Source organism: Magallana gigas, chromosome 2 (assembly GCF_963853765.1).
Source record: "Magallana gigas chromosome 2, xbMagGiga1.1, whole genome shotgun sequence".
NCBI lineage: Eukaryota > Metazoa > Mollusca > Bivalvia > Ostreida > Ostreidae > Magallana > Magallana gigas.
In genome coordinates, this window is record NC_088854.1 from 24,858,794 (window position 1) to 24,874,662 (window position 15,869).

At 33.0% G+C, this 15,869-nt stretch overlaps 2 protein-coding genes across 2 annotated transcripts in view; one reads left to right on the plus strand and one right to left on the minus strand.

Annotated features, from left to right (window-relative positions):
* Positions 1-5,178, plus strand: part of LOC105327324 (uncharacterized) — a 49,985-nt gene extending 44,807 nt beyond the window's left edge. Inside the window, exons 85-89 of the mRNA XM_034445675.2 lie at positions 2,010-2,171; positions 3,702-3,849; positions 4,182-4,454; positions 4,583-4,627; positions 4,844-5,178. Coding sequence (XP_034301566.2) covers positions 2,010-2,171; positions 3,702-3,849; positions 4,182-4,454; positions 4,583-4,627; positions 4,844-5,028 — 813 coding nt within the window. The 3' untranslated portion in view covers positions 5,029-5,178. The remainder of the gene's footprint in view (positions 1-2,009; positions 2,172-3,701; positions 3,850-4,181; positions 4,455-4,582; positions 4,628-4,843) is intronic.
* Positions 5,179-7,816: 2,638 nt separating this feature from the next.
* On the minus strand, positions 7,817-11,907 carry LOC105339481 (high affinity copper uptake protein 1). Its single transcript, XM_011445056.4, has 5 exons — positions 11,774-11,907; positions 9,241-9,310; positions 8,864-9,062; positions 8,614-8,729; positions 7,817-8,089 (listed from the first exon to the last, which is right to left on the minus strand). The coding sequence occupies exons 1-5, from the start codon at positions 11,798-11,800 to the stop codon at positions 7,950-7,952; spliced, it is 552 nt and encodes a 183-aa protein (XP_011443358.2). The 5' UTR covers positions 11,801-11,907; the 3' UTR covers positions 7,817-7,949.
* Positions 11,908-15,869: the final 3,962 nt, after the last annotated feature.

The window sequence follows — 15,869 nt, forward strand, 5'->3', positions numbered from 1 at the left end:
GCACTATATTTCCTCATCACTGCATGACAGTCCCTGCAATGATGTATGTAAGCCCCGTACATTAATTTCACAATAACCCATAAATTAGATTCACAATAGCCCGTGCAGTTATGTGCATAAACCCCTGAAACTGGTTCCCTAACCAGTTTAAATGATGTATACTTTTGCTTATAGGGGGCGGTTATTCGATGCACCGGAAGTTGAAGTCTAACGACAATAAAGGGCTGAGCTATGCTTAGCGCTTTAAAAAGTAAAAAAATTGTCAATATTTATTACGAAAATTTTCAAAATCTGTTCTTCCAGAAACCAACTTATTGAATTGTAAACTTAACCTTTTTAGCTCACCTGAGAATGGGGCCACAATGGGGGGTCGAAGTTTAACAAATGAATATATAGAGTAAATCTTTAGAAATCCTCTTCTCAGAAACTAATCGGCCAGGAAAGCTGAAACTTGTGTGGAAGCATCCTCAGGTAGTGTAGATTCAAAGATGTGAAAATCATGACCCCTGGGGATAGGGTGGGGCCACAATGGAGGGTCGAAGTTTAACATGAATATAAAAAGTAAATCTTTAAAAATCTTCTTCTCAGAAACTAATTGGCCAGGAAAGCTGACACTTGTGTGGATGCATCCTTATGTAGTGAAGATTCAAATTTGTGAAAATCATGACCCCCGGGGGTAGGTTTGGGCCACAATGGGAGATCGACGTTTTACATAGGAATATACACAGTTAATCTTTTAAAATCTTCTTCTCAGAAACTAATCAGCCAGGAAAGCTGACACTTGTGTGGATGCATCCTCAGGTAGTGTAAATTCAAAGTTGTAAAAATCATGACCCCTGGGGGTAGGGTTGGGCCACAATGGGGGATCGAAGTTTAACATAGGAATATATACAGTAAATCTTTAAAAATCTTCTTCTCAGTAACTAATTCGAAGGCAAAGCTGGAACTTGTGTGGAAGCATCCTCAGGTAGTGAAGATTCAAAGTTGTGAAAATCATGACCCCTGGGGGTAGGTTGGGGCCACAATGGGGGATTGAAGTTGAACATATGATTATATACAGTAAATCTTTAAAAATCTTCTTCTCAGAAACTAATTAGCCAGGAAAGCTAAAACTTGTGTGGAAGCATCCTCAGTTAGTGTAGATTCAAATTTGTGAAAAGCATGACCCCTGGGGGTAGGTTTGGGCCACAATGGGAGGTCGATGTTTTACATAGGAATAAACAGAGTCATCTTTAAAAATCTTCTTCTCAGAAACTAATCAGCCAGGAAAGCTGGAACTTGTGTGAAAGCATCCTCAGGTAGTGTAGATTCAAAGTTGTGAAAATAATGATCCCCAGGGGTAGGGTGGGGCCACAATGGGGGGGGGGGTCAAAGTTTAACAAAGGAATTTATAGGGTAAATCTTTAAAAATCTTCTCAGAAACTAATCAGCCAGATGATTCTTTATAATTGTTAAGACTTTGGCCCCAGGACAATTCTTTGGCCTCACGAGAAGGTTGAGAGTTTACTGTACGTTTATATCCCATATATAAACTATTGTTAGGGATCTTTTTGAGAACTGCAATACTCAACACATGATATGACTATTATAAAATCATCCTGTTAGAAAAGGGACTAATGATTATAAACATAAGAATATCCAGGGGAAAATGGATTTTATTTATACAGGATTTACATGAATTATTGTATATTGTCCAGATAGTTTGTATTATGACTCCATTGAGCTGATTTTATCATACCTATTGTTCCTCAGGTGAGCGATGTGGCCCATGGGCCTCTTGTTATGTATCAAAATGAACAATTCTATCTAGTTTACTTTTAATATTGTATTAATTAACATGAAGGATAAAAAGATTTTTTTCCTTGATATATTTGACATCGGTGATTTTCCAATAACTGCTGTTAGTGGCATTTTATTAATATTTTTTTATTTTCATATTATTATTGTCTTGAAAACAACAAATGTTGATAACGTTTATAATTTTTATTTTCCATTCAATGTAAATTTAGGTGAATCTATCTGAGCCAAGTCTTATTCGAGGCATAATGACCCAAGGACGAAATGGTTGCTGCCATCAGTGGGTGAAGAAGTACCGAGTTCAGTACAGTATGGACTGCAGCAACAATTCCAACAGCTGGCATCCTATAGGAGACCACACAGTCAATGATACAGTCAGTATATTACCAGATTAACGTCAGTGTTGAGCTTGGTTCTACGCTTTATATTGTGTTAACCATTTGGCTGTACACTGTTTATTTGTAACTTTACCGAATGAAAATGCGCCAACTAGGTGAAAAGTGATTCTGTGAATATTGAAAATGAGATATCGGTTATTTAAGCTATTTTTTATCCGAATTTATTTCCCCCTAATTGTTTTTAATATAAGATTAAAATGAATACCTCGGATAGTGGATAACCAACACATTTTTGAGTAACATTGGGAAAGTTAAGGTCTTTAAAAAAGCTAAGAAATTTTTTAAGCCGTTAAAAACTTAAAATATTGGTAAAGTAATTGTATGTTATATATCCGCGGAATTTTACTTTCAAAAATCTTCAAATTACAGGGAACAATTCATCAAATTCAAAATTTAATTAGCATTCAAGTAACAGCATTGCATGAAGCTATGGTTTTGTCATTCTGTAAGCAAAGAAGGTTTCATAAAATAAAACATGTCTTCCCTTCAGTAGGTGTAGTAACTTATATTCAATGTGTTGACTCTTTTTGGAAAATTGAAAGAAGAAAGTCGTCCATTATATTTAGTAAATTGAATCAATAAATCATAGCGAATTGAATCAAATTTGAGGGAAAATATGAATTCGTATCTATTATTGTAAATACAAGCAATTTCAAACAAAATGCAATTTCATTTTTGTCATATTAACGTTTCACCCACCTGATCGTACAGCAGTAAACTTTTAGCATTTCGGTAATTCTTCCGACTCGTGACCATTTTTAGACTTTATAAATCTCCACAAGAAGAAGAATTTTGTTTATGGATATAAGGAAACATTTTAATTTTAAACTTAAAACTAATAGAATTTTTCTTTATTAAATATTATAGTTTATAGCTAACGAATCATCTTTACAAATATAAGGTGGAGCTGTTGGTTAATATGCTGACCTCCCTGTCTCATTCAGTTTGATTTTTATTTAAAATTAAAAAACAAAATTCAAAAAACTCAGAAAAATATCGTCTTATTTTATCAATAATTCATCTTGTTACATGATACACAGAAATAAATATGATTGTTAATCGTGTTCACAAAAATGAGCAATCCTTTTCGGTTTCAAAACCCTAAATGATAATGTATATTACATTTATCTATGAAATTTGTAGGGAAAGTATTATAATGTATCGTGAATAAAAATGAAATAAAAAATAGTCTAGGTTTATCTTAGATTTGAAAGCAATGCACCTTTTTATGTTCCAAAGGATTTTGTTGTTGGTAATTTCATCGTTTAATTCTAAGAGATAAATTTCATTTCTAATGGCATTTCGGATATTGAAAAAAAAGAAGATTTTTTAAAGTAAATTTTCTGTTTTAAATGAAAGTGTTAAAATATTTTATGTGCATCTACAATTTCTTTTACTTTTCGATTATATCATGTTCTTGTATCCCTTAATTTTATAAGTGGCAATCAATTTAACGTTTAATGATTACCATTATTCAATACAATTTGAAGCATGTTTTCTTTTTAGATTTTTGTTGGAAATACAGATGAAAACTCCATAGTAACTAACAATTTTGACTGCCCAGTCATCGCCAAATGTATCCGAGTCAACCCCTTGGACTGGAATAACCACATCTCCATGAGGTTCGACCTTTTGGGCTGCGCTCTGGACACAGGTATGGGGGCGAGAGGGCAATTAACACAGTTACATTCACTTTATGTAAGATAAATGAACGGAATTTGTCTCTTTAACGAGTACGCTTTGTTTACCATTCTTGGTTACATAAAAGTAATTACCGGTAGATTGGGCCTATTTTGATAAAGGTTACGTCCAATATTATCACTAAATAAACGTTGCGCTTTAGGGGCAAGATGAAATACTTTATTCATTTGAACTGTCTGGCTAACCTTATGTAGGACAAGGAATCTCCGTCTTTTTTCTAATTAGCAGTACTTTTGAAAGTGTGTATTACTTAAAATTTTTGTATACTTATTCGATTACAATCAGGAAACTCTACGAGCGCCCCACCAACAACTGCTGCAAGCAACAGTACAGCACCAGCAAACGGAACGACAGCTTCCAGCAACAGTACTAGTGCAAACACTAATGCAAGCTCGGCCGCAACAACAACACCTAGCTCCAATACAACCAGCAACAACAATGTTACAACCACAGCCAGTTCTAACACAACATCACCCGGTAACACAACATCATCGGGTAATACCACGCCATCTAGTAACATGACTTCTGCCGCCATGACAACTCAGTCTGCAACAAGTGGTAAAATTTTATACGATTTACATTAAACATTCAAAAACTAACATAGCAATTAGTATTTTTAGTGTAAGAAAGGGATTGAGAATAAATTTTTAAATTTTTGAGCTGAATATTTTGATTTTATTTTTTAGCTGGGGCTACAACAGTGTCCAACAACTCAAAGACCGGTGCCGGAAGTAAGTTATGATATTCGTATATAGTTCTCGTAATTTCTACGATTGTGTGAAAATGCGTTACTTTTTTCCAATGAAGCAAACTGTCATAAGCACATTTAGTATTTGAGTAAAATATACATTCTTTGAAAATGCATAAATGTGTCAATTGTAGATTTCAAAAGTATATACCGGTATGTGAAGAGAGTACAATATAAATGCTTGATCTTTGATTCACAGATTGTGTGAAGGACTGTAAGGGTAAAGCCAGTGGCGAGTACCAGTCTTGCAAGACATGTGGGGGATATGTGACGTGTGTCTGGGGCATACTGTACGAGCGCCAGTGTCCAGCTGGACTGGAATGGAATGACAATCTCAAAGTGTGTGACTGGCCAAACGCGGCAGGGTGTGCGTTAGCGGGTTAGATCCGTCGTCTGTGACAGAACCCAATGCTTAGAGAGCTTTTATTTCCAACGCACAGCATTACGTTCATCGACTTTTTTTTCGTCATTATTTCATATGTATTATTTTACGTTTTTAAATTATTGAACATTAATAAATTTCGTTGCAATTTGTGTCCGTCGTTCGAATTTATTGATTTTGATAAAAAATGAAGACGTTTTTGATTTATTAAGGTGTTTAAGACTCATTACAGAAAAAAGAAAACATTATTGCAAATCATACATTAATTAAACTGTGTTCATCTAACAGAATGGTTATCTATAAATACTTCAACCCTTAAAATGTCATATTTGAAAACTAGGTATTTATATCTTATGCATAGTTAAGGAATCTACCCCACCACCCCAGCTCCAAACCAAAAGACAATTGTTGCATATATTTGAGGGTGGCGTGAAATAACACACATGAAAGATATCGTCAGTCGACATGTCATAGTCATAAACTTACATTATATCCAAAGTACAGCCTATACCAGAAGTTGACTTTGACTTTATATATCTAGTTCTTACTTCCGTAACAAATTCATAAGATAACTTGTACTTTTTGTTTGTGTTTAGTATTTTAAATGCGTTAAGTAAATTTGTCGCGATTGTGACATTCATTAAAATTATGAGTTATCGATCTTTGTAAAATATACCAGCATAAAAAGTTCCGCATGATATGCAAAATTGTTTAAGGGATTGTAAAACATGTTCGATCCATTCCGCTCAGAATTAATAACATCTCTTTAAACTAGAAATTTCCCGAAAATTCCTAAATATTTATACTTCACATTGGTAGAGAAAGTACCCCCCCCCCCCGACTCCTTTGCGCGTTTGTAGTATGATCGTTCCTTTCCTTTGTTCTAAAATAATCTTGTGCACTGTATCGTTTTGTTAAAAATTTGCAGACGCAATATACAATTCCAAAAAGTAACTCAATGCATGAATAGATTTCTTAGCTTGCTATGAACATTTTTCTTTGTTTCCGACAAACTCATCTATACAGAACATAAATATGAACTCCAATTGAAAGGAATTTAGTTTTCAGAGCAACTATAATGTACGCCACCTAGAACACAGATTTCGTGTAAAAAAAAATGTTCACATAAAAGTTCTCGTGAAGCGTAAAATTATCGAAAGTATTGGGTCAGGGGCGGATCCAGAATTTGAAGTTCGACTAGGTGCCCGTTACGGCAGAGGTATGAGCCGCCTTGAGGCCCCCAGTGGGTCCAGGGCAAAGCCCTGATGGGGGCTTCTGGATTTTAGATATTTTGTAGGGTAAAAATGAAGTTTTCAAAGTTAGAATTTTGTGATTTTTTCTTCTCGTGATTATACAAAAAAAAATAACATTACAGGTTTTTTTTAAGGTTTGTAGACTTAACATTTTTATTAGGAATGGCTGTAAATTAATCAGTTAAAAAATCAAATAAATGGGATGATGTTGATGAAGTTTTAAAAACAGATACATGTAGTCATGCCTGCTTATATAATAAAAAACCTGGATGAGTCGTCAAAATGCTAGCCAATATAACCAATTACTCAAAGGTGGTTGATTGGTCACATTTTAACCCAGGAGGGGCGTCACTAAAATGGTTTTCTATACATTACACCATTGAACACAGGTTTTCTTCAAACCATGCCATCAAATCAGTCTAATATAGAGAAATCCCAGGAATTAAGACTCACAAATTGTTCATTTTCTTTGCCAGAGAGGGAATGATTTAACTTTATTTGGAAGAAGTTTAGGGGGGTCCACTTAATAAAAACACATACACATACAAACTTCAAACGTCTTATTAAAAAATCATAAAGCAGTAACAATTAAGAGCACAAAGCTTGCAGTAATGAACACTATTCTTTGACTGGTAGCCTGATTCTAATTCTATCAAAGGGAGAATAAGTCAATGCATGTACATGTTGGGTATAGTGTAAACAAACTTTTAATCACAGTACATAGTACTTGAACTTGCATATACAATGTCATGAAATTTCAAATGACAGAAAAAGCCATCAAATAATTCAACTGTGCTACATGTACATGTACTTGGGGTTTGTTCAGTTCAAAATGACTTTTTCCAAAAACCCTTTTTTACATTCGATACATCAAAATAATACATAAAAATTCATTTTACAGAGCACAAAAAATACATCAATTATAATATATATCAAGCACCAATAATAATGGGGTATTTTGTTTTGAAAATAGAGTGTCAAACAGCAAACAACTCTTCAATTCCATTTGATGTTTGTTGTGCATAAAAAAAACGCTGACAATTTTGTTTTTCCAACAACCTATAGTTCTACATCCTATGTACAATACTGAGACACTTTGAAACAATGCTGCTGAACTTTGCATCAACTCAATTTATCACAAACATACCTATGCAAATTGCATAGGGGAAAAAATTAAATGTATCTCAATCAAATTCAATGAAAAAATACTACAAATATTTGTGCATGTAAAACAGAGTATTGTTGAAAAACAAATGTTTAATACATAACATTTGATAAAATAATCATAAGAGCATTAAATAATGGCCCATTCACCAGACTACAACAAATGAACCACTAGCACATATTAAATATTGTAAAATAAAATAATGAGTTAATTTTTAAAATTTTCATTAAGTAAAAGTGAACTTTAAGAAATACATGCATTAACAAATTGTTAATCAACAAATAATTTAAAACAAAAATATTTGAAAAATCCATTAACAGTCATAAGGCAAAATCAATCAACAAAATCAATTTCTTTCTAACTCAGATCTGATTTCTTCACAAAAGGAATGTTGTTGAAGACTTGAAAGGGAAGAACCATGATTTTTCAAAAGCATTGTGGAAAGTTAATTCATGAAAATCTAGTTCAGAGGAAAGAACCATGATTGATGTGGAAGACCATTCATTCAAGTTAACACTGGGGGCTCCTCTTCACAGGTTGAGTTGATGTGACTAGAATCAGTGTCTCTGAAAAGATTTAAGTTGGCATACTTCTCCCTGATAGAATATGATAATGCTCCGAAACAAAAGTAACCGCATCCGCTTCCTAATGAAAATAAAAGGACATCTGTCAAGCTCTCCTTACCAATTACATGTAATGCAATTGTACATGTCGTACCTGATAAAATAATGGCAATTTGTAAATTTTGTAAAAAAGATGTTAATTTTATGAACATAGTTTGTCTATAAAGATTTTGTGCAGGGATATTTGGGTTTTTTTATCATAAAAAGATATCACTTCAAAATATCCCCTGATGGTCATTCAAACATTATGTGGATATTCATTGTATACCTATGATACAGATATCTATATATTACATTGATTATTTGATATCCCTTTACCAATAAACCTCAATTCAGTCATATAAGGTACCAATCTACAAGCACACCTAACAAGGCAGTAAAAATTTGACTAAGACTTGTCTAAAAGATATAAAAAACTACACCTTTTCCAAAAATTTTCCTTTTAATTATCTCACTTGCTTCACTGGAATATCCTCTAAATGCAGCATACATCTTCATGTATATATTTTTCTGCTTCTCTTCTAAGCAAACTCTCATAGTATTTACCTAATAAAATGGCAATAAAAATCCACCAGTTGTATTGCATCACTGCCAACATAATAATGTAGCCCAGAATGGCATTGAACACATGAGTCATCATTCCCCAGAAATGGTATTTTAGTCTGCAATCGGAGTAAAAAAATTTTGTTATAGCTTACATGTTTTAGGTTGCTGCATCTATTAAAAAGAATACATGTGGTACATATTATCTATTGGTGCTCAAATTGATAATTCATAATTTTACACAGAAACTCACCTTCTTTTTTTTACATGTTCTAAATCTGATGGTATCATGAGAGATGCGAACAAGGGAGATAAATCCTGGTTTGTGCCACTTGTCTGTCCGTATGTTAGTGGGTTTTGTTGTATTCTTACAGTCCAATAAAACATTAGAATTTTTGTTCCTTCCAGAAAAAATGTTGCGAAGAAAAATGCAAATGATGCAGCTATGATTCCTGAAAAATAAAGACCATTAATATTATTAGTCTAACATTGGTTATAATTTGGGGGGGGGGGGGGGTTTATTCTAAAATTTTAAGATGAAAATATTGGACAGAAATCAACAAGAGATTGCAATTTTTCAAAACCTTATCCTTCTGAACTTAAAATCAGTCAAATTGATTGTGCACATACCTTCAGTGTTTGTAACATTTATTGGCTTCAAAAGTAGGTGCTTGATGGTGGTATTAAACCTAAAATAATGCTGAAATTCAAATCAAATAAAAAATTAATATTTAAAAATTTGTTATTTCACATGTAAATCAATACATACAACCTTTCACAAAATTAAATGCATATATGTATACATTACTCCTACAGTCTGGCTAAGCTTTCGAAGATACATGCATTTTAACATTTCATTTAACATGCACTACACAAGACTTGTAAGTGCTAAAATATCATTTTCATATACCGGTACATCATCGGAAACCCACAGCCAGTCTTGCATAATAGTATGTGAGGGTGGCAGTTGGGTTTCCAAAGATGTTCTTATATAATTATCTTAGGCAGTGTAAAGTCTAGGTCCAAAGTCTGCATAGATCTCTCCTACCCCTGGCTGCTTGAACAAACGCATAAAGTATCATACAGCTGAATATTCATTTTTACATCGTCCATTTTGTTTCTACTTGCACTGTGCTGTTATCCCTTCACAGCAGTAATAAATGGATGACCAAAGGTCACATCAAAGGTCAATCTGTAACTATGCTTTGCTCACATTGGTCAATTCTTTAGTGGACTATGAGATACTCTCATCTCATGAAATCAGCGCCAGATGAGAGAGGATCATACTTATTGATCTTATATAATGGACTTCCAACTTTGCAGCTGTGAATGCAAAGTAATATGTAGATACAGTTGTGTGAGTGGGTAACATCGCATATATCATCTAGTATATGAGAATTCTCTTTTTTTATAAATTGGTTGTGTTTGTGACACTACACCAAATAAAGGCCAACTTTTAAAATCAAGTGCATGTGTCAGAGGGGTCTATGGTTTTAAAATACAGCTCAATTAAGGTTCTTCACTACACCTAGACTTATACTTTTTTAAACACTAAGTCACATGATGGCAATTTAAATGTTTTGTTAAACTATTTACATCGTTCCATAGGGTTGTATATAGTCCTAGCTTAGTGGTTATAAAGTATTGGGCTTCTGAACCGCAGATCATGAGTTCGTATCCACATGGAGCTTTTCATCCAAAGTTGCTCATTTTTTGCTTATTTGACTTAAACTCTTCTTATTCATTTTAGTATCTATCATAATCAAGTAATTTCCTGCTGATTTGAGAAAATATTTCAAGGTGTAGTGAGCCACCTTAAGTTGCAAAACCTGTTACAATAAACATGCAGACATATGCTTCAATAGACTATCGTTGATCAAATAAATAGAATTTATAATATTGTCAATTTTTATCAATGAGTATATGAGATGACCGTGCTCCGTCTTTGAATGGTTTTTATATTTAAAAAAAAAATTGGAATACAAGTCCTAACTATTCGATTTTACAAAATATGTGTTCATTGCACGACTGTGTAATGAATTTTACACCAGACTCCTTTGAGAAAATCACATCCTATTGTTTTTTAAGTGTCATGGACATTCTCTATTTTCTCTTAACAAGTAACGTGTACATGTAGCTATCACTGATATCAGGAGAACAGTGAAGTACGTAGCCGCAATTCCCGGTCGTCTCCAATTCTGGGTCACTCGTGTGTATTTCATGTCATCTTGTTTAAATTGAAGCATAAAAAACTTAATAAATACATTGATCACGAACTATAGGCCTTTCTGTCTTTGATCATTAAATGATATTCAAAAATTAACATTTAAAGACCTTCGGAGAAACAAATTTAGAAATCAAGCGCTTTGGAAATGGAGATTTTCACACATCTTTGACATGCTATTTTCATTATTTATGCTAGGAGTGTGGTTGATGTGAAAGTTATGGGAGGGCGATAATGGATGAAAAATATTGCACATGCATTCAGTAATATGTCAACAATTATTCAGAATGATAACTGCTCAAATAAATTTGCACCAATTTATTAATCAATCTGAAGGAATTTTCCAATTGCGGGTCACTATACCTGAAATATATTTTTCTGAAGATTTACGAAAACGTGAAAGAGAGAAAAAATTAAGAGATTCAATTGAATAAAATGATCCATCCAGCTTAGGTGTCATTTTATTTATCTTCTTTGTTATTTTTCTTAAAGTTTATTTTTCTTTATGTCACAAGGATGACATAATGACGATCATTTCATTCTAAATCAAGACTGTCATTTACATTTATAAATTGCCCCCCGTTACTTGAGTATCAGTAGTTGTAATACTGACACTTTGAAGTCACTAGTCCTGAAAATGGAGAAATTGATTCGAAAGTGGGGAAACCATGCCTTGTTGAAATGCCTCTGTAAATATTGTTTCCGGGAATTTTTTTTAAAAACAAATTGAATCCTTAATAACTCACAAAATGTACTTTCAATATACATATACTATAAAATTTAAACAGAACAGCTTTGCAAAATATCAAAGAAACAGTCTGACGTGACCCGGAATAGGCGACTCCACTGTATCTGATTTCACACCTAACGTTCCATATTGACTCTGAAAATTAAGTTAATCTCATAAGGAATAAAAGAATATAATATAAAATTATGTACCGGTGGCATCATCATCATTCCGTCCATTTTCTTAAGTTAAAAAACGAGCAAAAAATAAGTTGTTAACTTAGTCTTGATTTTGACAGTTCCCTTCGTACGCCATTTTGACATCATGTGACGTGACATCGAAAGGGTTCAAGTTCATTCGCCCCAGTGGTAATTTGACCGTGTCACCTAGCGAAATCGGGCGTTCTTTATTATCTTTTACGCATTGCAAATAAGTACAAGGTACAAATAAGTTTCATTGTTATTATATATGATAATATTTAAAATTTTCAATGTCTTTTTTATAACACTACTGCAGTACGAATTTTGTATTGAAAAGTTACGGTCCAAAAAATTCAAATGATGTATATTGTTGGGGCGCAGGCGGGGTTTGCATGAAAAAATGAAAATCACATAAATATATCAGTACTATAATATTTAATGGAACAATTGCTGAAGGTTATATAAAATAAGTAATAAGGGGTCATTTTTTTAATATGATGTCATAACAGAGACATAAATAACAAAATTTTAAGATCAAATAATGTCAACATCTTATTTGAGCACAATGTCTTGTACATTATGATTGATTCCCCATAGATCAGTTATTATTGAGAAAATGTATATGTAATATGTATACATTCAAATCCGATGGTTACCTTTGGTCAATATTTCATATTTCGCTGCATAGCCCTTAATCTTTTTTGTTGGGTTTTTTTTTTTTGGGGGGGGGGGGAATAATGACTATTTTTATGAGATATTATTGCAGCTAATCTTTTTATATCCAGTCGTCAGAATTATTATTAACAATTTGACCTCTTATTCCCTAAGAATATTTTAACTCAAATTAAATTTAGCATATAGAAATGAAAACTTGTTTGAAGCAATTGATAACTTGCTTTGTTAATCAGCAAAATTTTCAAATTTCAAATTATTATAAATCATAGTCACCATGTTTACTGTAACTCCGCACATTCTTTCTTATGCTCATATGGCATATTTAATATTTATTTAAATCATTTGAATTAGTTAATGCATAACGGGTTTGTATCCATCATATTAAAACCAGAATTGTAAAATCGCTCCTCTCGAACTTTTAAATTAATCCAATTAAATTGCCGCGGTAAAACCCGGCGCACCTCTAGATCTATAGTAGGATACAAACTATAAATATTATATAATTCCAGTAAACATGTATGAAAGGTTTGGGCTTCAAAACTGTAAATTGAAATGAAATATAATAAAATAGAATAGAATTTATTTCGAAATGAAGGCTTCATTGGAAATGACATGTAACAATAATGATTGTAAATCAAAGTACTGAAAGTACTGTTAGACGGTGGCTTCGTTTGAAAGTGGCATATTACATGTACCAATGAGTGATGTATGATAATTATTGTTGTCGAAAACCGCGGCCAATATCGTATACATGTACTAATACTTAACGCTTACTCGCACAACTGGTCGTGAGTTTCCTACATGGATGATTCTGTGGAAATCGTAGCTGTGATCTCAATCCACACTTTACAAATGCTGTGTCTCTTGGCCGTCATCTTTTGGGGAAAACCCAAAGATTTATCACAGTAGCCTTTGTAGTATAGAAGCTTGTATAGATCTATATTTTGTATCTATATGTTAGTATCTATATCAGTTGACAACCCGTTTTCGGTAATACTATGCATTTTGATTGCCCCAGAATGACTTTTTTCAATTAAATATATATATGATATGTTATAATACAAGTTTACAAAATGGTAATTTCTAACTATATTCAGTTTGAAATATTAAAAAAAAACGATAAGAAAAATATAATAAATCTTTAACTTTTGTTGGTATCGAACCCACAACCCCAAAACCCAAGTTCTATAAAGTGTCCTAATGTCAGGTGCTCTAACCACTGAGCCATTTCATTCACAACAAAGTGAGTTGTTTAAATGCTATATGAGAAGTTGACCACGAATTTACGGACTTTTCTAAAACGTTAAACAGTTGAGCTACAAAATGACATTTTTAAAAGTGAAGTGGGTCATCTCTCCACATTTTTGTTGAGAAAAATCGGTTTAAATTCCATTAAACCACATTTAGACTGTGACAAAAAATATGGAGCTCAGACCCACTCTATGAAAGAAAAGGCATGTAAGTTATAAATGTACATTATTTGGAGGTGTTGACACACACGCGCCAGTTTAAATAAATATATTGCAAGTATTTAAAATATTTTAAGGTTACAACCCGATGTTACGTTAAATATACATTGTTTTTAATTATTTTTTTTTAAAAAGTATCAGATTTTATGATATTTTAATTTTGCCGTATCTAATCATTCCTCATATAGGCATTTTACACGCCTTATTCACCCACCTTCTTTGATTTTATTCTTTGCATGTACTAGACAATAGATCTAGGGTTCGCAAATCCCGGCAATATTTTCGGAAAGCTATAGTTCTGTAGCTCAGCAGAATTCTACAGTCATCTATGAAGCACATTTTTTTTGCCTTCATGATTCATTATTTATTGCAAATATAGCATGGATGTATACGCTACGGACGATGTAGCATTGCGTTAAGTGATGACACTTTCTAACCGGTGTGTATTTCAATTGCGAGTCGACAACAATCTGGCGCATTATTTGTAAATGCATGTTGACAAAATGCTAACACATGGAAACAAATGTCGAAGAAAGTTCATAGTAGAGTTGTACTCGCGAGTTAAAAATTATTTGCGAACAAACGGGGCGATGTTTACGTACATATGTAAATAATGTTATCTGTTAGTGAAAAAATGCCCCCAAAGCCCTAATACATTTAGCAGGGACGGGCGCATATATTAAAGTCACTATTTGTACTTCGCTCATCGAATTGCGTTATTCAAATCATTGTAAAAAAAATCGACAGAAACTGTTTAGTTAACAAAATTATCATATCTTACATTACCGTTCACAATGTACCATAAATGTATATGGAATATCGCATGAGTTGAACCGATTCTTTTTTCTCACAAAAACGCTACTGGTACTGTACCACCTATCGGCTAAGACCAGTTATCGGCTAAACTGAGGGTTCGGGTTTATAGCATGTGACTATTCGAGATTTTTTAATTCAGTCGTCTGTTTCGAATAAAGAAAAGTAAGTTTGCTTGAAAACTTTCTTGAATATGTTTTAAACATTAGCTTTAACGATCATTGTTTACCGCTGATTTACATCTTTGCACTTTCAGCTATGGGGAAAGTGACGTAATAAGTTAAAAATAGAATATGACCTCTTTGTGATACGTTATTATATCCCTTCTTTGATTTGACATATAATATCAATACATATAAAATTTCTAAACAAAAGAAATTCACTAAATTCTGAGAGATTCATGGTGCAGTTGAACGCCTGATCGCACAATTATGTATTGAACAGCATACGTTTTTATGTATTAACGTATGATGATAAACAGATAATTTTATGAGTTTTGTTTATGTATAGTAACCCCTACGACCTATAGGTTGACCCCGCAAGGGACATAATTCAATTTAAACTTTGAAGAATATAAAATCATCATGTAAAGGGATTTTACTGTGTTATTATCACGAAGCCGATAACTGGTACCGTAAATGGTAAAAACTCGGCAAATTCGGAGCGTGACAAATAGCACAAAAACAATATGTTTGGGTTCTAAATGATGATATAATCTAACAGATTGATAAATTAGGAGTTCACCATTTAAAATATGTCAAGTTTTATTCAAATATATCAAGAAATAAGGAAACACGAAAAGAAAACGTAAAATTATAGCCGATAACTGGTACAGTGCCAGTAGCGTTTGCTGCAAATTAGAGATACGCGAGCTGATCAATGACACGCCGTGAAATCCAGAAGACGTTTTACAGCAAATCTCTTTAATCCCTTATTTGCTTACAAAAATCTGAACTGAAAATCTTTGAAACGTCGTAAAATGTAGTTTATATACATGTAAAATGGCAACTCGATTTGCACGTGAATTTTACAATCCGACGTCCATTAGCGTGTTTGAGAGAAAGTCAGCAGCAAGTAAAGCGTCAACATCAGTAGTAAATATTGTCTGATGAATATTGAAGTGCCTGTAATAAAAATATTACAGACTGGGT

Bases quoted from the DNA above. Each gene is read 5' to 3' on its own strand.
- LOC105339481 (XM_011445056.4), bottom strand. From the start codon at position 11,800: ATGGACGGAATGATGATGATGCCACCG. The intron at 9,063-9,240 runs GTATGTGCACAA...TTTATTTTTCAG, and splicing joins AAATGTTACAAACACTGAAG to GAATCATAGCTGCATCATTT. The intron at 8,730-8,863 runs GTGAGTTTCTGT...CTCCGATTGCAG, and splicing joins GAACATGTAAAAAAAAGAAG to ACTAAAATACCATTTCTGGG.